Source organism: Labrus mixtus, chromosome 3 (assembly GCF_963584025.1).
Source record: "Labrus mixtus chromosome 3, fLabMix1.1, whole genome shotgun sequence".
Classification (NCBI taxonomy): domain Eukaryota; kingdom Metazoa; phylum Chordata; class Actinopteri; order Labriformes; family Labridae; genus Labrus; species Labrus mixtus.
This window is the reverse complement of record NC_083614.1, coordinates 28,872,380-28,894,559: the sequence shown is the minus strand read 5'-3', so window position 1 is coordinate 28,894,559 and position 22,180 is coordinate 28,872,380. Positions and strand designations below refer to the sequence as shown.

Genomic DNA, 22,180 nt, shown 5'->3' with positions numbered 1-22,180 from the left:
TATTTATTTTTCGTTTCATTTTGGTGCCTTGGTCTGCATGTGCCCTGTAAACCTCAAGTCCTCTGCCTCCTGCCTCCTCAGCTGACATAACTCAAGGGCACCTTTAGATTGCTCGCAAGTGAGCTGGCACCTCTCAAGCAACCAAGCCAAATTCTATGCTTTTGGGCTGACCGGGACTTGGGCCGGTGACCCTTACATTCCCTGTGGACTGAGTTACTGCCGCTTTAAATCACTGTCAAAGAAAAGATTGCTCAAACAGTCGACAACACAGATTAAGGAGGTGAAGGGAAGGAAACAAATAATACAACACAAGTCTACAGTGTTAAGTAGCTTTATCACCATTTTAAAAGAAACTTGGATGTTTCCCTGTTCTGAACACTTCTGAATAACAGAAACCAGAGAGACGAGAATAAGAATCTATAAACAGCTTATCAATATGATGAGTTATTCAATAGCAAGAACATTACAGCTCAGTTTACAAGAATCTCTTTTCGCATTTCTGTCCAAACATTTTAGCAAAGTGACGGGTTCTGTGCCAAAAAAATGACAGTTTGTATTTATGGACTTCTGCCAAAAAAACATGACAACAAATGGAGCAATACAAACTGGGAAAATGCAGTTATGGTCCAGAATACAGCTGTATGCTGTTAGAAGAAGAATGATTACTGATGATTATTGATATTGTTTGAAAGGATGTCCTGTAGATGCTCTGCCCACTTATTCATATTTTGTTGCTATCATAATAAAAGAATCGACCCAGTTTGGACAGTCTCCTTTTTACATCAAGAGTTGTTCATTTTGCCCCTTTAAATGTTGAATCAACTGAATGACCTCTTGAAAAATCAGTCAAGACGTTTTTGTGTTGTTTTACTCATCATGTAGCCTATTAGTCATAGCTAACCCACACCGTCGTAGATATAATGTTGTATGTGTGTTCAGTGGATGTACACCTTAATGGTGAAGATAGGCACCTCATGCGGTGATTCCCTTGCAGGTGACATTTCGACGAAGTGACTTTCAGGGTCACTGGCCAAAGTACACCATTAGCATTCAGAATGTGAGCACACGCTGTAACTGCAGGTCGTCCACACTGATGTGTGACTCTAAGAAGTGAATACAAACTCTCTTTATATGACTTTAAAGTGTGAAGTAGTATAATATTGAAATTATTAATAATTGACCTTATTAATATTGCACACATTAAGCATTTACTTTTGAAAAATACAGTAAAAAAAGTGTCATGTTCTCCACTATCCTATAAAATGTGTTCAGTCAGTGGTCAGTGGCATTCACAAGATGAGAAAGAAAAAAAGAAAGCTGTATTGACAGAGGGATGGGCCAGTCTGCAAGTCAGAGGAAATATCTTCTGATCATCTGTTATCAAATGATCCGAGGCAGAGGAAAGCAAAAAAAAACCCCCAAAAAACACTGTGGTTCAGGTGATCTGCCTCTCTTTTTGGATCTCTTCCAGAAGCCAAATCCACAGTGACACCGGGCTAAGGCTGCAGACATTTCTCTCAATCCATGCTCTGTCAGAGTGACAGAAATCGACTCAGGTAGAGAGCTTTGGAGAGAAGGAAGTCGATAGTGTCTTCTTGATGAGGTGGCTCAAGAGGCTTATTTCTCACATGGACTCAAACAGTTTTCAAAAAATACTTTTCTTTACCAACTTTGATCTGCATAGTCTTTTTTGTTTGCATTTTTGGCAAGTTTTATATTATTTATTGGAGAAAACTTTGTCTGTCTGTCTAATTTCTTTATTAATATAAATGCTGATGTAGCCTACAATCAGGCATATCAGTGCTTTCAGTTGATGTAAATATCTTTCTATCACTATGTCTGGTCAGGTACACGACAGCACCTCCAGGAGGAGTACCCAGGCATTGCATGATCAATGTATAGTTATTCTCACAAGTTTATATTTTATTAAATCTTCACTGAAAGTTAAACGTGTCAAGTTTGCCCCCCCCCCCCCCCCCCCCTTCCCGCCTTAATCACGACAGTCTTATCGTGCATTTCATATACAGAGCGAGGATTAAATGGTTGTTTTTTTTATTTGAATAAACTCCACCAACAGGGAAAGCTCCTAAAATTGTGCGTACAATATTTCTTTAAACTTTTTTTTAACGCGCTAGGGGGTAAAATTAACCCAATACCGCTGACATATTCGACTGTGTCTGATTTATAATCCATGTAGGAACCTTACAGTCTATGGTAGGAACCTTTCGTCAAACACCGGCGGAATGTTTTGGTAGAACACCGAATGACGTTCCTCTACGTCACTTCTTCCCCACGTGAAACGCACTGTACATGTGAACAGCAGCTACCTGAAGCGGGTTTCTCCATGTTCACAGGCCTTTAGTTCACATATTCTCGTTTTATGCTTATCGATAGCAGGAGTATGATGGAGTCGGAAGACGAGGACTCGCTGCTCGGAGAGTCAGAGGAGGAGTACAGTGAATTATCTGACAGTGAGGTGAGTGAGCTGCTAACAGCGGCTAACATTAGCCAAGCAAAGCTAAAAAACTCTGAAGTAAAGTAGCAGCTCTGAGCTCCGATGCACTCATATTGGTTATCTGTAATTATACAATAAATACAAAATATGTGCCGAAATGACTGAAAATACCCAAAACACGTGATTTTACTGTTATTTTAAATACTTACGTTGTGTTTTTATTTAGGCAGTAAGTGCAAGAAGCTGAAAAATAAACACCAGGCTATGCATTAACCATTATCTTATATTCTGCAGCTTCAGGAGGCTTTTGCAAAGGGGTTGTTGAAACCAGGGATGAATGTTCTGGTGGATGAATCCAAAAAGTCAGTCAACAACGTGGTGAGTGAATCTTTAATATCAGGCCTAACATGTTTCTATCTTTCATGTATTTCTATGAGGAGTCAGTTTTAGTACATTGTGAATTAACTCTGAGCAATAACAAATATTACAGCTACTACTATGTCAGTGTGTGTAAACATGTTAATGAGATTGTATCTTGTGTGTTTTTTCTGATGCAGGAGGGCTTAAAACAGTGCCTTGCTGAACTCCGTAAAGACCTCCCCTGGGTGGAGAGGTTGGATCTGACCAACCCGCCCGCTGAAGACATTCTGTCCAAAGCTGAAGGGAAAGCTCCAAATCCCACGAATGGAGACGTCAACGCGGAAAATGATTTCCAAAGGGAAATGTTCTTGTGAGTACCTCGATGTGTTGAGGCGTATAAAAGTCTTAAAACGCCATTCTCTGAGTAGCTGTTCTGTATGGAAGCGATTAGTGATCCAAATTCAAATGCATTAACAGAAATGCTTTTTAATTTTCAGAATGTGAGTGTATTGTTTGACTCGAAAATAAAATTATGATTCATTTATCTAATTTGAATTTTATTTTTCAACTTTAAAAATGCACATTCTTTGACTAAATTAAAATGAGGAAGAAAATTACATTTGCTTTATCATTTTCAAAAAAATGCCCCGCTAAATCTGTATCATAATTCAAATGAAAAAGCTCATTTTAAAAATGAAAATACAGTAACAGAAACATGTTTTAATTTTCAGATTATAGGTGCTTTATTTGACCTATATTTAAAATGAATATTCAGTCATCCAGTTTGCATTATACTTTTACTCTCTATGTATGACATCATTCAAATGAAAACAAAAAGGTCTTTGGCTTTTCGTTTTCAAACTTGCCGTGCTAAAAAGTGATCATAATTCAAACCAACTGGAAAGCGAAATGGCAAAGTGGACGGCGCAGGAAAGTGACGTCAGACTCCAGCTCCCAGGCGGGCGAGCGGGCAGAACGCGCACTACGATGGGTGGCGGGGGGAATCTTCGGGGTTTTTGAAAATGATAAAGCAAATGTAATTTTCTTCTTCATTTTAATTCATGCACATTAAGTCAAAGAATGTGCATTTATGAAGTTGAAAACTAAAATTTAAATTACATAAATTAATCATTTTATTTTTGAGTCAAATAATACACTCACATTCTGAAAATTAAAAAGCATTTCTGTTAATGCATTTGAATTTTCAAATTAGCTTTATCATTTGAATTTTGATCACTAATCACTTCCATAGTTCTGGAGATATTGATTGGCTAATTAAATCTATCTCAGTAGATAGCGTTGTTGTGGAGTTTAGATAATAAAATAAAAGCTCACAGCTTCTTTATCTGATTGTACTTGCTGTCTGTGCTTTATAGAACAGATTTAAATTACAGCCAAGATGTATTCTATGCAGATGATTAATTTGTCATGTTGTCTTCCAGCAAGCCATACATGTCACCTTCTGTGTAGGATCAGCTTTCTCTTTGTTGTCAGGTTTACCTCTGTGAAATACTTTCTGCTCGGTCTAAATGCTTTTCTTTCTGTTTTTTTAAACTCTTAGCTACCGTCAGGCTCAGGCGACAGTCCTAGAGGCTCTGCCCCTCTTAAACAAGCACGGCATATCCACCAAGAGGCCTGACGACTACTTTGCAGAGATGGCCAAGTCGGACCAACAGATGCAGAAGGTGAGTTTTCTTCATACAATGTGCTCAACTCTCAGAGGATAAGACCCCCGGAAACAACAAAATGAAAGCTCTTAATATCATTTCCAAACGAATGAATGATCCTACAATCTGCAGGTGTTTTGAATCATGAAAAATAACTCTATTTTATTTCTTCATTTATAAATCTTAACTTTTTTCTGAGGAAATAGTTTGACGTCTGACATACTATAACACCTCCAACTGATTTTTTTTAATATTATAATGGGTGCTAAAGGCCGTTGTTTCCTTCATAATGTCTAATCTGGGTTACTAGTTGATCCTCCATTAGATACACTGACGCAGCAACTCAGCACAATTGCTTTTTCTTTCCATCAAACTTGCATCTAAATCTTTCGTTCTGTCCCTCTGTCCAGATCAGGAAAAAGCTGATCTCCAAGCAGATGATAATGGAGAAGTCAGAGAAGGCCAAAAAACTGCGGGAGCAAAGGAAGTTCGGCAAAAAGGTTGGTATTTGTTTTTCCTTTCTCTGCTTAGTGAAAACCAGACAGAACGTAGTCAGTAGTTTCTATTTATGTGCCTCAGAGGTCGGCCTTAACACTCCTGATCATTGTTGTTACATTGTTGAAAAAATATTCAACAACAGATGCAAGACCAGCATCTTATTAGATTCAAAACTTTGACTTTAATCTTCTTAAGAGGCTTATGGAGACCAATTTTTCAATTTCGGTGCACTGAATGATGAAGGATTTTAAATGTGTTCCAGGTCCAAGTAGAAGTGATCCAGAAGAGGCAGAAAGAAAAGAAGGCGATGATGACTGCAGTGAAGAAATACCAGAAAGGTGGGTTTTTAAAAGTGACCTTTTTATTCCCTGATCGTTTGCTGCACATGAAAGGTGACAGATGTATTCCTGTTTTGGACTGAATCAGATTAAAGGAAACCAATATAAAACGTGACCGTTATTGTAGATGTACTTGTTCTTTGCCAACTGTTTCCCATAATATGAATGTGTGAGATATTTTTTATGTTTGAGATTTAAGATTTGTGATTCCTCCACATTCCTAGGTATGACAGACAAACTGGATTTCTTGGAAGGGGACCAGAAGCCGGGTAAAGACTCGGCACAGGGACCCAAGAAGGTGGCCAACAAGAAGGGGTAAGTTATTACAGCCTCAGTTAGTTAGTTAGAGCCTCAGCCCCCCCCCCACTCATAAATAAAGACGTTTACAGAAAACTGACATTTCTAACCTTCTTTTGACAGCCCCAATGCTAAGAGGAAATACAAGGACCAGAAGTTTGGATTTGGAGGCAAGAAGAGCGGAAAGAAGTGGAACACCAAGGAGAGCTTCAACGATGTGTCTGGTTTCCGTGCCAAAGTGGCTCACGCAAAGGGCGGCGGCAAGGGAGGCAAAGGAGGAAAACAGAACGTGAGTCACACACACATGAAAACAGTTCCATTTAATAAATGAAGAACACTTGTTAGGTCCTGTGTCCACCTAGTGTTTTTTTTAAGGAGAGCCAGCGTCTTTTTTTCAGTTGTTTTTTTCAAGCGTTTGCATCAGCATGCGGGCGCCCAGAGAGAATATCTGCGTCCAGCATCTTTTTCCTGAAACTCTTTAGTGCGGCCACTCCAAGTTGAAAATCTTTCACCTTTTCAGAAATGCACTGTTGATGTCACCTCTTTTTAAAATGATATTCCCCGTAATTTTGTCTCCTACAATCTTGTACGCTGTACTCACATCCTCCTCGCTCCGTGTAGAGACAAAGTAGGAGGTCAAGCATCCTCCGTTTGATGCTTATCGTAAAGGGGAAAAAACTAGCTCGAATATAAAACATACAGTCAAAATTTGAGTCATACTGCAGAAGTGACTGTTGTCATAGAGACAACACTCTTCATCAAAACGCTGCAGAGCGCACAGCCAGTGTTTTTCTGCCTGAAACACTATGTGAACATTGGGCCTTAAAGGAAATCTTTAAGCTAACAATGGGAATAAACTTTTTTTTTTTTTTTTCAGAAACGACCGGGCAAGTCTGTGCGCAAGAAAATGAAGTCTCGCTCCTAAAAAGTAGAAGGAGGCTGGTCCGGAGGACTGGACCCCTGAGCTTTTATGCAGGATTTACATCAGGACACATTTAAGAGAAGGCAGACCTTTCCTTCTACAGTTTTTGTACCATATGCCTTTGTAAAATATGTCTTGATTTTCTTGGAGGACCTTGAAAGCCACAGAGAGAGACGTCCCACCAGCTCGCTCAGGAAGCTGTTTGAGGGACTGAGCTGGTGAAGAAATGGTCTCTGTTTGCAGAAAGGCCGCCCCAAAAGTGGACTACATAGAAGTACCCAAACAATGAAGAGAGAATTTCAACGATAAGACAAAACTGCAGACATAATGTTGTCTTTCTATCTGTATTTGATAAGGTGGTTTTTAAACAGCTGTGATTCCACCTCAGTAGCCACATCAACATCTTTTCCGTCTCGTCTGAACTGTGTGCCATTCTGAGTATTTTTTTTCCGGTTTTATTTTCCCCAACATAGCTCCTTGACTCATCGATTCACCCCCATGCGACATGACATTTTAAAATATTGAGCAGCTGCTACTTTTGCCCTTTCCCCCGTTCATTAATATGATTAGAATGTGATGGGGAAAGTCTGCTTTGTATAGACCTGTGCAAATGTTTGCCCTGCAAGTCTTTGTTTGACGAGATGGAACTGCTAAAGGGCAGCTTGTGCTGAGGACGTGCGTATGTTTGAGAAATAAAAATCTGGAGAAAAAAAGAGGTTGTTACTTTTCAGGCGACATTTTTTCTTTCTCAGTCTTTTTAGAAAACATAAGAGCAGATTCTTTGTCCCTGGTGATGTCCGAGTAGGCTCGATTGAAATTAAGTCTCCTGTCGTCACGGTTCGGTGGGATCTAAAAAAAAAACAAACAGATGGAATAGTTAGTATTTGGATAAGATCTGGAGATAAGGTTGGATATAAGGAGTCAATTAAAGTCCCATAGATGAAGTTCTGTTTGGTTTCAACATTAAAGCAAATGTTTTCCTCACCAGTGGAGCTGCCCACCATCCTATCTCCTGACTCTCAGTCTGTGGCATCGGGTACTTCTTAGTGGGTTCCATGCGGGCTCTGCGGATGGCGTCAATGAATTCAGCTGTAAAAAAAAAAAGAAAGTTCTCAAAGCTCATTGTCTCTCACTCTTTCATCAGGTTTCAACGTGATGTGAAAGTGTCTTCATCTGTTATTTACTTGTAATATAAGAGAGTTGTTTGCTCTATAGATTCATCATCATGTAGACTTACAGGTATCTATGAAGACTTCTGGTGGTTTTCTACCTAAAGGTTTTTCTGGCAGCGCATGAACTAAGAGGAAGAGAAAACAAAGACGCACATTGTGAGGAAAAAAATAATATTAAAACATGTACACACAGTTTAAAGAGTACACTGCACACTCATAATGGCATACTGTGCCCAATGTTGCATTTTGAAAATCAAAAGCAAAGTAAGCACCCCGTGAAAAAGAGTAGTCTGACCCCCTCTCCCAAGAGTAGATTAATAATAATGATTATTATTCATTAAAAAAAAGACAATAAAGCCGACTACAAAGTGTAATTCTTTCATTTAACACGTAAAATAGGATGAACCAGTTCAATTAATCAAGACTGCTGTCTAATGGTTGCTCATATTACATGGCTGAGGCGGAGTAATACATAAAGTAAATAGTCCCAGCGATGATAGATTAAAGCACCGTGACGTGTTGCCTCTTGTCCAATCAGAATACTTATTATTATTAGAGTTAATGAGTGATATCGTTTGTTATTGCTTGTCACTATAACCTGGAGTCGTTCCTGTCTCTAAGGTTCAGAGATAAGAAGAGGGGGGGATGAGAACAGGGCTGCCCTACCTGTCTTGTTCGGATTGAAGCCGAACACCTTGTGGAGTTTCTGGCACCTTAGCTCCTTCCTGACCGTCTCAACAAAAATTGCGTCTTGATGGACCACATTGGGCTTCTCTTTCTCCCTTTCTGCCATTACATAAAAACAAAACAAAAACAAACAAAACACAAAAAAATAACCCGTACTGAGATCGGGAGCTGGCAAAAAAAATGAAGAGACCCCCGAATCAAGTGCGTTACCTAGCAACAGTAAACACCGCCTGTCGCTGCAGTAGCGCCTCTTGAACACTAGATGACGCAGCTCACTCAGGATTGGTCTCTGTAGTTTTATTATCAGAGTCCCTCATAACAACAATAAAGAGGAAACTAGTCCCGCTGCACAGTCATGACTCTGACTGTAGTTTATTATTTTTATTTATTTATTTAAGACCACTACAGAACAAAGAGTCATATGCCTACTCATGAGGCTTATTTGTACAGTATCAAGTTTAAAATAAAGGAAATACGTTCCCTCTCTCTTTATTTTAATAGGCTAGGTAAAGGCTCAATACTTTGGCAATCAAAATATCTTCTCTTAAATTTAAGCTTTTCTTGTATTAGAATTTAAACACACAGGCCTGTGTCATATTCTGGAGACATTTCATATATAATTGATCCTCAAAATATTATTTTAGTTGTTTTTTTAAGGTATGATTTATTATAACTTCGAATATTCTTTAAGATGTTTTTATCTCACAAGATTTTCTTTTAAATTAAAGATGCATTTTAGCGCTGGCAGTGGATAGAGCAGGACATCAGGATGAGAGAGTGGGGAGTGACATGCGGGAAAGAAGCCACAGGTTGGACTGCGGATGACCAATAGCCAATAATGGTGTTTTAATAAGTTACAAGACTGCAGATTTTAAAAGTAGCCTACCTAATAGAATAAAGTATGGAAAAAAGTTGTATTTTCTGCAGTTAGCGAGCTAATCCAAAATGAATACTGACATGAATAATGCATGAGACAAAATGTAACGGGAATGTGACATAATCTGTATTATTCTGTTTAAGTAAACACACAACACATACAGTTTCAGTTAGTTATTATTATTTTTGTAACGCTTCATTTTTATTTTAGCTTCAGTTAGCAAATTATTATTTTTAAATTTTCTTTTTTTTCGATAACAATAATATCCTTGAACAGCACCACATTGAGAGTCTAATTAATTTCCCTATGACTCTGAAGTCTGACAGAGCGTTGAAGTCATCCCTCTGACTTCCAGAAGACACTTGTTCATCCCACTGACTGTGTTGTCTTCATACCAGCACTGCTTTGTGTCATGTTGTAAATGTTTTCCTGCAGCAAACACACCAATGAAATACAGTGGGAGAGCGCTGAATACATCAGATTGTTAGGATAGCCGGTCTGAGTGCAAGTGTGTGAAGATGTTTAAACATGCATTTGTTCTCTTGTGTTGACATGTGAAAGCTGAGGTGTTTTTCTCCTCCGTATATTTGAGCACAAACACACACAAAGCTGACCGCGTTGCGCACTAGTCTGCACGAGTGTGTTTCTGGCTTAACGGCCGTGAGAATTTCCCCTCTTAGAAAAAAAAAAGAAAAGAAACTTTGGAAGAAAGTAACAAGAACTGCTCAGATGACCAGTGACCTTGTGACAGTGCAGCGTGGAGAGATAAAAATCAAAGTGGCGTTTCTTCACATTGTCTTGGAGCACACTTGACTTCCTCTTGCTCTCTGCGGTGTCACGACTACACGCGTTAGTAACAGCGCATTCACATTTTGGTAAACAGTGCTTATGGTTGGATGGTCGCTGTGGGTGTGCCGCAGTGACCATCCTGCTCAACGCTTGTCTGCTCTCGTTTCATTTCCCTTTCATTTGTTTTCTCCTCCTTCTCTTCCTGCAGCCTTTCTTCCCCCCCCCCACCATCAGAAGTAATCATCCTGTTTTTACGCTCCCTTTGTTTGTTGTGTGAACTCTGTGTGTCTGAGCGAGCGTGCTTCCTCTCACAGTAACAGACAGCTTAATAAAGGCAGAGGTGTTCGGCTCTCTCTTCCTGTCTCACAACCTGATTCAGGCGTTATTGGCCTTGCGTGAGAGATATAACTGAAACAGGTAATAACTCAGACACTGGAGAGGCTGCAGGGGGGGAGATTTCAGTTATTTCAGTGTGTGTGTGTGTGTATGTGTGTGGGTGGGTCACCGGCCCCCTGTGGTGTTTGTGTGTGTGTGTGTGTGTGTGTGTGTGTGTGTGTGTGTGTGTGTTTGCGAGGGAGAGTGAGCAATATGTATTACGGGAGGACGGGAGGGCTTGTGGTGTCAAGCTTTGTTCCCCGGCTCCTGTCACAGCGTCGCAGCGAGTTATCATCAAGGCAGCTTTTTGAGCTCCTGGGGCTTGCCGTAGTAAAAGGCCAGTTTGTGAGTTTGTGCAACTCCAGTGTCGAACACAGGGTCTCACAGGTTAGTATTTAAAGAACTTTTTTAGTCAAACTAAAGGACCCTGTGTCAATATGTAGACATCAAATGTTTTGGTCTACATCGTACTCATTTCTATCTTGCGTTTCTTTGTGAAATAAATTTGAGTATTTCCATGGGTAGGTGTAATTCTTCATTTCCATTTCTCTGAGGAATGAAAGTGAAAATGTATTTAGGGCTGCACAACAAATCGCAATTCTTTATTTGTCTTTGCAACATGGACCTTCACAAACATTCCATCAAAAGTCTGACTTGATTGCAATGAAGAAGAAAGAAAAAATATTTTTTTTATTTAAACTAGCGAAGCTTTCTTATGTCAACCACTCAGTGAGTATCAAGGTCAAGCTCAAGCACGCTGTCTGCTACCATCAGATGAAATGTTGCCATTCATTGGTGAAAAAGGGAAAAAAAAAATGTGATTTTTGAATTTATTTTGGTTTCAGGAGGAACATGTTGCAAACACAGGTGTAAAAACATGAAGAACAGTTAATACACCTATACTGCGAGACACATTCATAGCGTAAAGAATTAGAGAAAGACAAAGAGCCTTGACAAGTATTAAAGAAATTGAGATTCTATTTATTTTTTTAACTCATTCGTTGTCTCTTGCTTAAAAAACTGGAAAGTTACACTTTCCTTTTGAATTGTTTTACTACAGCCCCATTTATGAGTATAGAAACAACCAACCCTAAACACGTGTACAATCAACCTACGACGGGTCAGGTTGTTAAAATGTTAAGAAGTTGTAACCTAAGACCTTGACTTTCCTTGAAAGTAAAAATGACTACTGTAAGATGTGTTTTTTAAAGTTTTTTTATTTGGCTATTTTTGCCTTTATTGGATCGGACAGCTGAAGAGGGACAGGACATGTTGGGAGGAGAGAGTAGGGGACGACGTGCGGCAAAAGGCCGAGGTCAGCCACTGCGATGAGAACTGCAGCAGCCTGGGGTGCGATATCATCTCTAGGCGGTCTGGCGTCCTATTACACTTAAAAAAACAAGTAACAACTAATTTTGTTGAACAAATAATCCACTTGCACTGTCTCACATTTACATTCTAAAAAGAGGAGGATTATCTCTTCATAGACACAGTGTATGAGTCATGAGTGAGCAGGAGTCCCTTTTCTTAGAATCCTGACTCTCCTCACAGATCCCTCTCCGTCCTCTCAGCTCGCCCCGGCTCCATCCACCAGCCTCTGACCTTTCCCAACATGACGCTCTTTTAATTGCCCTCCGTAGCCGTCGCTCATTAAACACGATGTCATGTATTATTCAGCCATTTCCTCCTACATTTGCTTTAACAGAACACACACCAGAGGTGCACGCTCTATGCCTTCACACTCTGTTAAATCCACTCCAACATGTGTTTGATAGCTAATGAAGAGGAGGAAATGTTTGCCGAGCTTTTTTAACCAGAATGAAATTCCTCTGTAGTTTTTTAATTTTTTTTTTCCAAGCTGGTAACGGCTGACCTTTGCTTTGAGTGACTGAGTTTCAAAGGAAGCTGTACCATTTTCAATCAAGCACCACTTAATAAAAATGTAAATTGATTTTCTGTTGCACAAATGCACCCTGGGATTGAATTTTAAACAGCCGCTTACATTGAAAATGTCACCAGTTTAACCAGTGATAACAAAATGATGGGAGACTATAAAGTATTTATACAACCTACAGTGTATGTTTGATACAATTAGAGTTTTTCTAATACAGTTTGAGTGGGTCACAATCTTAATTTATTACAAAACAAAATATTTGAGTAAACCAAAGTTTATTCTTAGCGTTGAAATCAGTGTGAAAAAAGATTCTCATCATAGGGTCGACGTAACTTCTTCTGGAGCTTTCCCTGCGGTTCTCCTCAGCAGGACAATGATGACATCCAAGCAAACGCACATTTCTCAGGAGGACTTGAGTGGGATATATTATTGTCTAAAATGTAAATTAAGTAATAAACGTCGTGACAGGGGAGAGCACCCGCCATTAACCTCAAAGGACTGGGTTCAAATCCAGCTGGAGCCCTTTCTTTCATGTCTTTTTCTATCTCTACCGCCCATACTGTGCACTGTAGACTTAACACACCTCCAAAATGACAATATTATTAGTGTCATGCTGGTAAAAAGGGACAGTTTATTCAAGACATTTTCATAAGTGACCTACATTCTTGTTAATGCTAATACTGGGTTTTCCAAAACAACCCACATTAGCCTTTAAAAAGGCTGCACAGTGTATCCAAATTCTATCGCTATCATAATATGAGCATTCACAAACAGATAATCAAATCCAAATTCATCCTGATAAATAAGAAACATTTTTTTTGTATGTAGAACTAGCAATGCTTTCTCACTCAACATTTTAACTTCAGGGCGCCCTGGGTGTATTGTTCAAGCCATCACACAATTATTCTTACCCTTTCTATCCCCACTAATGATATGTGAGTAATCGATTTGGCAACATATAAATCTTCTTAGCTTGATTGTTTATGGCATGCAAACTCTTGCGCGCTGTCTAACTTGCAAAAATACATTTATAGGCAGTTAAGTCCATTACAAGTGAGACAGTGTGCACAAGTTTTTCTTTGGATATTGTTATGAAAGGAGTAAAGTATTTATTCACAAGTGAAAGTACTTCTATCAGCCTGATGAAAACAGCCAGAATAGTTGATCTGTCGTTGAGTCCCGCCTCTGATTAGACAAATAGCCAATCATAGATTTGGATTTTGGGTTGGCAGCTGGGGTGGCTAATCAGATTTCAAAGGGGGGGTCCATGCCACCTCTGGCCACCCCTCTGGTGGTGTGGCCTTACATGATAACTACAGCCAACGATAGGCAGGCAATATGAAGACATCTTGAATTGTCATATTTGACCAAGCTGGCATTTTGAAAAGTGGGAAATCAGGTTTTAAAAAGATGATTAAAACGGATATTTTAAGGTAATACAGTCACACGATGTGTCATTTTCTTTACACAACAGGTGTTAGGTTGCAAAATGTATGCAACTTTTACTGTGCCCCTACAGCTGGTGTGTGGTGTAACATAATCCTGGTAGGAATACAGTTTCCTGCTTCATGTGAAAGGGGGGGGGGGTAAAGTGTTTGGTTGAGATCAAAGTAAGATTATGGTCATGATTATTAATAATACAAACCTTGGTCTCTGTTGGGAAATACACACCACAGTTTCCGGTGTCAAAGTGCCGTACCAGACCTTCTCTCCCTGCACTATCTTGGCATAAATATCAAAACCAAACTATATATATAAAAAAAAAAAAGCACATCGCAAAAAAATATCCCCACACTAATAAAACCATATTTCAAAGCTAAGCATTTCTCAGCAGACAGTAAAGTTGTGAAGAATTTGTTTCGCAGCACACGTTGCTGTAACTGTGATCTCCGGGGGAAGACCGTGAGAAAGTGGTTTTGTGGTTTGGCTTTGGACCCCCGTGTCTGCTGTGTCTGTGGCTGCCAGTCAACCAGAACTCTAATCTAACAGCAGATACAATCCCTCCCATCGCAGCCCTTTGTCTCCTCACGCACTCAGATAATAATTTATCTCCCCTTTCTATCCCAGTTTTTGGGTTTTTTTTTTTAAACCCCAGCAGGGACTGTGGGTGTTTACTTATCTGATTATGGATTTTTAGTCTCCTCTCTTTTTTTTTTTTTTAAACAATCCTGTTTGTGGAGGCAGGGCACCTTTAGGCAGAGACACACACACACAGACACACACACACACACACACACACACACACACACACACAAACACACAACCCCTGATGTGTGTGCTCTATCTATTCACCTTGCAGTAGAAACAGCAGGTGATAGCAGACCACATGTACCTGCACATGTACGAACACACAGACACACTCTCTGGTTTGTTTTGATAGCGATGGAGGTGTCTGGGCCTCACTGGAGACATGTCGGTCGTGGGAAAGCCGCCTCACCATCAGATGGAAGCGCCGTGTCACCACTGCTCTTGTCTGTAATCTCCTGTTTTGTCTCACTGCAGGGAGACTTTCTCAGGTTGGACACAGCACACCTAAGAATAGTATGAACCAGAGAATACATGTAAAGGAAATGATGGGGGGAAGACGTGGGGTTTGAAGCTGTCGATCAGGTTTATAGTTCTGCTAAAGTAGGAGATAGATCGTTAAAAAGTTAGGTTCAAATCCAACCTGTGGCTCCTTTCCCGCATGTCATTCCCCACTCTCTGTGTCCTTGATTTCCAACTCTACCCACTGTCCTATCTCTCGAATAAAGGCTAAAAAGCCAACAATAAATCTTAAAATAAAAAAATATGAGGTTAAGTCAGTAAAAGTTTAAATAATTTTCTACTTTTTTGCACTTTTAGGGTCTTTCTGATTTTTTGTATGTATTTCTGGTCCAATTCTAAACATCTTACAGGAAATGTAACAAAGACTAAGATTATTAGCTTGCAAATAAATTTCATTCTGCAGAGAAACTCTGACCTAGATATTAATTAAATAGGATCAAACAAAAATGGGTTGTGCCAAAATGTGCAATTATCCATGTAAGCACCGAAGAAACCGCCCGTCACTCGGTTTGTTCTCATTTTGCTCTCTGTCAAACTTTGAACACAGCGTTTCCTCTTTCTCTCAACATCTCTGCTCTGTGTGTGTGCTCATGTTTGCCTACTAGCTCATCAACCTGACAGAGTGTAAAATACAGTGTGCCACAAATTCAGGCTGCCAATCACAGAAATTGACTGTCTCCAATTGGTTTGCTGGAGGGATTATCAATGACAAATGAAGAATGGAGGCACACTTTGCAGCGTCACTTTCTCCTTCTCCAGTCAGGTGGAAAAATCCTTGATGTATTATGTAGCTGAATATTTGGTTGTGGTTATCTGATATGTGTAATTTGGATAAAACTATGTTTCCCCTTTTGATTAATCCATTAGCTTCATTGAATACATGTCCATTAAAATCTTTCTTGTTTGGTTTAGTCTCTAAAAAGTGTTCTCTCAAAGGTTCACTTCCTGGTTGAGGATGGGTTTTCTCATGAACAAGCACACCTGAACCAGGTTTTGAAGGTGTGGACTGTACCAAGTTGGACTGTGGGATGGGGGGGGGGTAACAAAGTTTATATTTCTATGCCGTTTCAAACTAGCTGTGTGCATTGAACTCTAACTTGTTGAGTATATTTTAGAGTTAATGTAAATTCTGATTCCTCTAAAATACGATTGATGTTACAAATATTTTAATAGCTTCATTTGTCTGTTTCACTTTCCCCCTGTTATTAACAATGTGGTTTGACCAGGAAGAATTTAAAGCTAACAGTTTGACCATGCAGTCTCCTGGCTCTAAAAAGAGACATTGATTTGAGAGTTTGAACGGGTGTTTCTGAACACTGGTCAGTTAAAAAAAACCAGCAGAATAGGAGAGACCGTGGGAGACTGAAAAGAGGGGGTCGTGATTACTTCTCAATTCAAAATAGTGTAAAAACAAAGCAATGCTATTTGGGCTAAGACAAAAAGGCACACTGTAGGCCTAATAATGACAACACTGAGACTAGGTTTGCATGGGATCTGGCAAAGATGGGAAAACACGAGGATGACTGTGCAGAACTTGCAAACTGTAAAACATGTGCTGATGGGATTGTAACCTGTACAAGGAGCAAAGAGTACATCTTTACTCTGCTGTATCATCCACTGGATTACAGACTGTAACTTTGGAACACCTTCTAAATCTGTCCAGAATGTGGATCCAGTCCTGGACTTCATTTCCTCAGCAGGATTACTCTTCTAGGAACTGAAGAACTTTACAAAATAATACCAAGTCTTGACTGAGAGAGGCAACAATGTGCTGTAAGGCATCTAGTCTACTGGAAATACAAAAGAAGAAGAAGAAGAAGAAGCCCTGCAGGCTCCTGGAATGTTGGCTGGAGACCCCAAATTCAACGTGAGTTCACTACGATTTTAATTTATGACATTTATTTGGATGTGAAATTGTACAAACATTTAAAGCAGCGCAAACCAAGCTTCAAGGACTGTGGTGGTCACATTGGTTCTCTTTCTGTTTTTTTTTTCTCATTGACAAGGTTTGAAATCAATACTGACAAAAAAAAGACAATACTGCCACATAAGTTGTGTCTGTTGTCTCTTTGTCGAGTTTCATCGATAGGAAAAAGTAAGAGTGCAAGAAAATAACCTGAACAACCTCAGAATATCCCTCTGAATACCTCAACCCCCCCAGGATTGAGGTATAAATCAGACGCTGTATCCAGGCAGTATTGACGTGTAAACTCAGGTATGTCCAACAACACTTGTCTTGTGCTGCATTGAAGGGGCTCATGATCTAATTTTTCCACATATTTGCCTCCCGACTGCAGTGGCTTGTCTTCATTAGCAGCGATGGCCTGGGGTGAGCGTGTCAGGTTGATGGGTTTCGCTCTGCCTTGCCTGCTAGCACGAGCATGTGAGTAGCTCATTGTTAGCTGGGTAAGTGGTGGCAAGACAGGACACCTCTGGGTTTGTGGTTTTTTGTGTGGGTGAGAGAGTGTTTGCCAATATGGAGATAGAAGATGAAACATGAAACGTTTCTGAATGTGAGGAATTGTTTGCCAGGCCTGACTCACACCCCCTCGATTTACTGAAGAAATTGTGTTTTCACTCCCTGCCCCCAGTGCCTCGCTCATCACCCCTCCTCTGTAATGTGCATATTTGGCTTTCTGGTGAAGACGATACAATCCAGAGATCATAGCACATGAAGGGTTGCACATACAAACAACATACAGAGTACAATCGTGCATTGGCAAACTCATAAGTCCTCTGTTTGTAGTAATACAGAGCTCCAGATGTGGCCTCCTGTGAACATGCTTGTATTGATGCATTTGTTGGAAGTATTGTGTACCCACATGCTCTCAAACAAACACTCTTTTAGTCCGAGCAGCAGCGTCTGTGGCCGAATAGTGAAGACAACATGGATGTGCCAAAAAAACTGCAATTCCCTGAGTGTCCACTTGAGGCTGGCTTGAAAAGTGAGTCAATCCATAATAGATCACTTATTAAAATTAACAACTCTGCAACAGGATTAAAGCTTTAATACCATGCATAACAAAACAGTTTAGACTTTTACAAATAGTTATACATTAAAGGCTTTATATGCAATTTTTTTGATCCAGCAGATGTCGCCCTTGAGCACCAGCATGAAACCAAAACAACTCGCGGTGCATTGTGGGTTACCGATCTTTATTATGCTTGTATCTTCACACTGCATGTAAATTTACCTGAAATGAGCGTGATCTAGAAACACAGTTAAGCAGTGAGTACAGTATGTTATTCTTCTTTTCTCTAGTCCCTCAATTAAACAACTTTTATACACGAGGGGAGGAGTCAGCCTGCTGTCCGGGCGATGTAAACAAACTGAAGATAGGACTCTGAAAACTCTGAAAACATCACAGACAGTGGGACTCGGGTGTTACACCCATTGTAGTCAGTCATGACTCACAGAGTTATTTTCAGAGGATATACTTGATTTATATTATATTTAAGTGTGAAAAATCACATATAAAGTCTTTAAAGGACAAATGTATTTAATGGCCTAAAGTTCTGCATAGTTAAATACTTTGTTACTTTGAGTGACAAGTGGGTGCTGGTAGCTGTCTGCTTGACTCTCCTTAACTCATTTAGTCACAACTTAACCTCAGAGATGTTTGGGTTCTTGGTACCTTTAAGAGATTACTCTCATATAATGGACAAAATATTGCTTTAGGGCTGTGAGAATACCGATTCCATTCGATTCTAGTAAAGAAAATGTAACGATTTTGATACCGCAGCCAGAAAAATAAATGAGTGTCTGAATTGCAAATCTACTTTGGCAATGTTTTGATACTGAAATGTTGCCAACGTATTTGTGCAATTGAGACAGTAAGCTCTCTTTTGCTCATGGCAGGTTTTGGTTAAAAATCCATTTATTCTTAAAGCTTCAGTACTTTTCAATACTTCTGATCAATAAAACAATGTATCGTTTTAAAACATTTGGTATTTTAAAAGTATCAAAGTACATCACATTTTGACGACTTTATGCAGATGTTTTTTATTGGACTGTTGTTAAGATGGAGTGCTCCATCTTTTCTTCGCCTGGCTTGAAAGCTGTCCAGTGTTAAAATCATACATTGATTAATATTCGCAGGCTGCTGCTGTGCAAGAGTCAGGATTCTTGTTGGCTTTTCCAAGCAGAGAAGACAGGTCTAGCATGATGACACCAAATGTCTGCATCCTCCTAAATCTGCATTAGTTTTCATGCAAGTAAACAATGAGAAAAATAAGATCACGGTCATGGTATTGGCAATTAAAAACTGTTTGACTTGTCTGCTTCAAAGCAAGATAAGAGGTCAAGACAAACTCCTGTTTTGTTTGATCAATTGACAAGTTATTTACAAAGGTACTCCTGAGTTATTTTCAAAAAGCAGTCATAAATAATTATATATATATATATATATATATTCTCTGATGTTTTATTTTCTGCCCGTGTAATTTCCCAATATTTTTGGGGATCTTTTTCTCGACAGAATATCTATTTTGTTCTTTTTTTTAAGAGAATCGACAACAACTGCTGCTTCCCTCACATAAACCAAATTAAATATTGACTGGCTGTTTTGTTTAATAATGTATGTAAAGCTGCAAAGACGGACTCTAACGAACAAAAATTAAATATTAAGGTGTTGAATTATGCATTTTAAGGTGCTCCGTAGAGTTTGCAAATGAACAAGTTGTTGTTTCACACTCATTGTGTTATTCACATTTTAGTTTTCTGTTACAAAAAGTATTTTAGAGGACTTCTGTGTTGGATTCAGTGGCATGTCTAGGTTGTAGATCCTCCCCTCCCTTCCTTGTAGGAGAAACTACGGTGGCCTCGGAACTGGCCAGTAACAACTCTCAAGACCTGTTTTTTTTTTCTTCCTATTCTTGGCTACTGAAGTAACATGGCAGGCTCCACGGACTAGGAGCCATAGTGTGTATGTGAGGAGCTGTCATGAAAACACAAGATGTATTTAGTAACTTGGTCATATGACACTATTAAAGGTGCACTATGTAGTTTTGGTAGAGACATTTGAAAGTTGGAGAAGTGTACAGATTCTGTGGTATGTGTTCATAACTCTCTACACAAACTGTCCTCAGAGGAAAATGTGTTCCCAGTAAGACTTTGAAGATAAAATGCTACGTGAGAAGGTATGGTGGGGGGTCCACAACAGTGAAACCGTAACTCTACTGTTAGCTTTTAACGCTCTAAGTGTTTTTTCTTTGAGTAAAGTTTGTGTATTCAGTTTGGAAAATATCATTTTTCATTTTTTCACTTCTCCAACTTTCAAATTTCACTGCCAAAACTCCATAGTGCACCTTTAAAATCCTACTTGCTGTAAATTAAAGACTAAACTCTCCAGGATTGTATCAACAGCAGGCAAAATAGTGGGCAGACCGCAAAAACCTCTGTCTCAATTATTTACTGACAGGACTGGGAAGAAAGCGAGGAGTATCCTATCAGATAACTCCCATCCTCTCTTCTACCAGTTTGAGCCACTGAGCTCTGGGGGGCGCTACAGAGTCCCTCTGGCAACCAAAAAAAATGTATTTAAGAAGTCATTTATTCCTCCAAGTGCAGTAAACATCCTTAATTCTACAACACGACTGATGAGATCTGAACAATGAACTGATTTTTGATGTGTAAATCTAGCTGGTGGACAATAAAGACTTATTCTATTCTACTTGTGAATATGTTCATTTATGCAATTGAGAATCTCTAAATCTTACACACAGGTCCTTTAAATTGCTGAGTTATAGACATACATTCTTGCTGGCATCTTCCTCCTTCCCTGCCTTTACTGGGACTTTGCTTTTTTCTTCTCACATGCAGAGTGTTGGTAAGACACAATAAACAGGATCGTGACTCACGAGTAAATCTTATCATTACTGTATGGTTATATACTCTAAAGGGTGCTTCATGAGAGTCACTGTAGACTCTAGAAAAACAAAAGGTGATGGATACAGTTTACTGACAGTGAACCACCTCAGCTCTGATTTTTAGTTTCTCTATAGTCAGTCATAAATTAGACAGCAGCTGCAGCAGTGCAAACATTTCTATCACCTGCAGCTGTTTTTCTCTTACCTGTAATCAGTCTTCACTTTTCTTCCTCGCTACCTGTTGCTACCGTCCCGCTGCTTGTTTGATAACCTGCTTTGCTGCAGCGGCTCCTTTTTGATTTATTTTCCCCATTTGTTTTTTGTCAAGTGACCATGTATTTATTCCTGTCAGTCCAGTTTCATGCCGTCATTACTGTCTCAGACTTTTCAAACAAATCCAACCTTTTCATTTGTTTGGGGATATTGTTTATTCAGATTAATTTGTATCTGAAGTGAAAAATTGCTTTCGGTGTGGAAAACAATTAAAAGGCTTTGATGACTTTATTGGTTGTCTGCGCTGCCCTGCGGCCTGACAACTCAATAAAGTCTGATCACAACTGGGAGCAATGCTTTATTTTTAATTGTTTCCAATATTTTTTTAATGAGCTTATTGTTATTGCTCTGTGAAAATAACATAATTGATCCCATTAAGAATTTAATGTCAGCCCTCGCCTCCTCTTTTCAAAACATCTCGTGGCACAATAATTTAGAAAACATCACTTAATGTAGCCATAAAAGTTAAATAAGCCGTGAATCTCTGCCCCGGATGCTTCTGCTCCTAGAACATTTTGTAGTAATAACTGGTTCTGCAACTGAATCATTGAGTCTTCCCAGTCAAAGATTAAGCATTAGGTCTAAGAAACAGCCTCTATATTTCAGAAAAAGTCAATAGAGAATGCTGCAAGAGAAAAGGAAGCATACAATGAGGATACAATCCCCGTTGGTAGCTGTAATAAACTGCTGGCTGGGCCTGAGAGTTGGCAGTAAAATCCTCAATAATGGACCTCAAAGTGTTGCCAAATGTTGCACCAACCCCATTCTTTTACTTTTAAGTACAAAGATATAATGGGGAAATTATGACCTCTCTAAGTACAAATGTTTAACAGTCAGTGTGTGAGGGGAAAGTTCTCGTCAAGTCTTTTTGGTCATTGTGTGGTTTTAAGACGCCAAGTAATGGTCATCATTTAAATTAGAACTTGAGTCATTTGCACCAGCTCTTTGTAAACTTAAAGTGTAAATACAACTCACATGGAGATTCATCACTTAATGAAATCAAGACCCCTTAGAGATGTTATTTAAACATCTATACACCAATAAGACGGCTAGCTGTAACCATAGACTGTTAATACACATGGGCAGACGTCACCCATTGGTTTCTGAAGGGCTGTTTTAGAAGCATATTCATGGCGGTTGCCATATTGAAAATGATGATTC

The 22,180-nt window shown here is 39.3% G+C and overlaps 3 protein-coding genes across 3 annotated transcripts in view; 2 read left to right on the top strand and 1 right to left on the bottom strand.

Annotated features, from left to right (window-relative positions):
* The window catches only part of ap1m3 (adaptor related protein complex 1 subunit mu 3), a 200,358-nt gene that overhangs the window by 76,981 nt on the left and 101,197 nt on the right, over window positions 1-22,180 (top strand). The window lies entirely within an intron of this gene.
* On the top strand, window positions 2,274-6,711 carry ebna1bp2 (EBNA1 binding protein 2). The gene is made up of 9 exons (XM_061034399.1): window positions 2,274-2,476; window positions 2,750-2,833; window positions 3,013-3,185; window positions 4,377-4,500; window positions 4,893-4,982; window positions 5,243-5,318; window positions 5,543-5,633; window positions 5,739-5,904; window positions 6,493-6,711. Exons 1-9 carry the CDS (start codon window positions 2,381-2,383, stop codon window positions 6,538-6,540), a joined length of 948 nt encoding a protein of 315 aa, XP_060890382.1. The 5' UTR covers window positions 2,274-2,380; the 3' UTR covers window positions 6,541-6,711.
* On the bottom strand, window positions 7,123-8,563 carry cfap144 (cilia and flagella associated protein 144). Its single transcript, XM_061034401.1, has 4 exons — window positions 8,376-8,563; window positions 7,775-7,834; window positions 7,523-7,626; window positions 7,123-7,386 (listed from the first exon to the last, which is right to left on the bottom strand). Exons 1-4 carry the CDS (start codon window positions 8,500-8,502, stop codon window positions 7,258-7,260), a joined length of 420 nt encoding a protein of 139 aa, XP_060890384.1. The 5' UTR covers window positions 8,503-8,563; the 3' UTR covers window positions 7,123-7,257.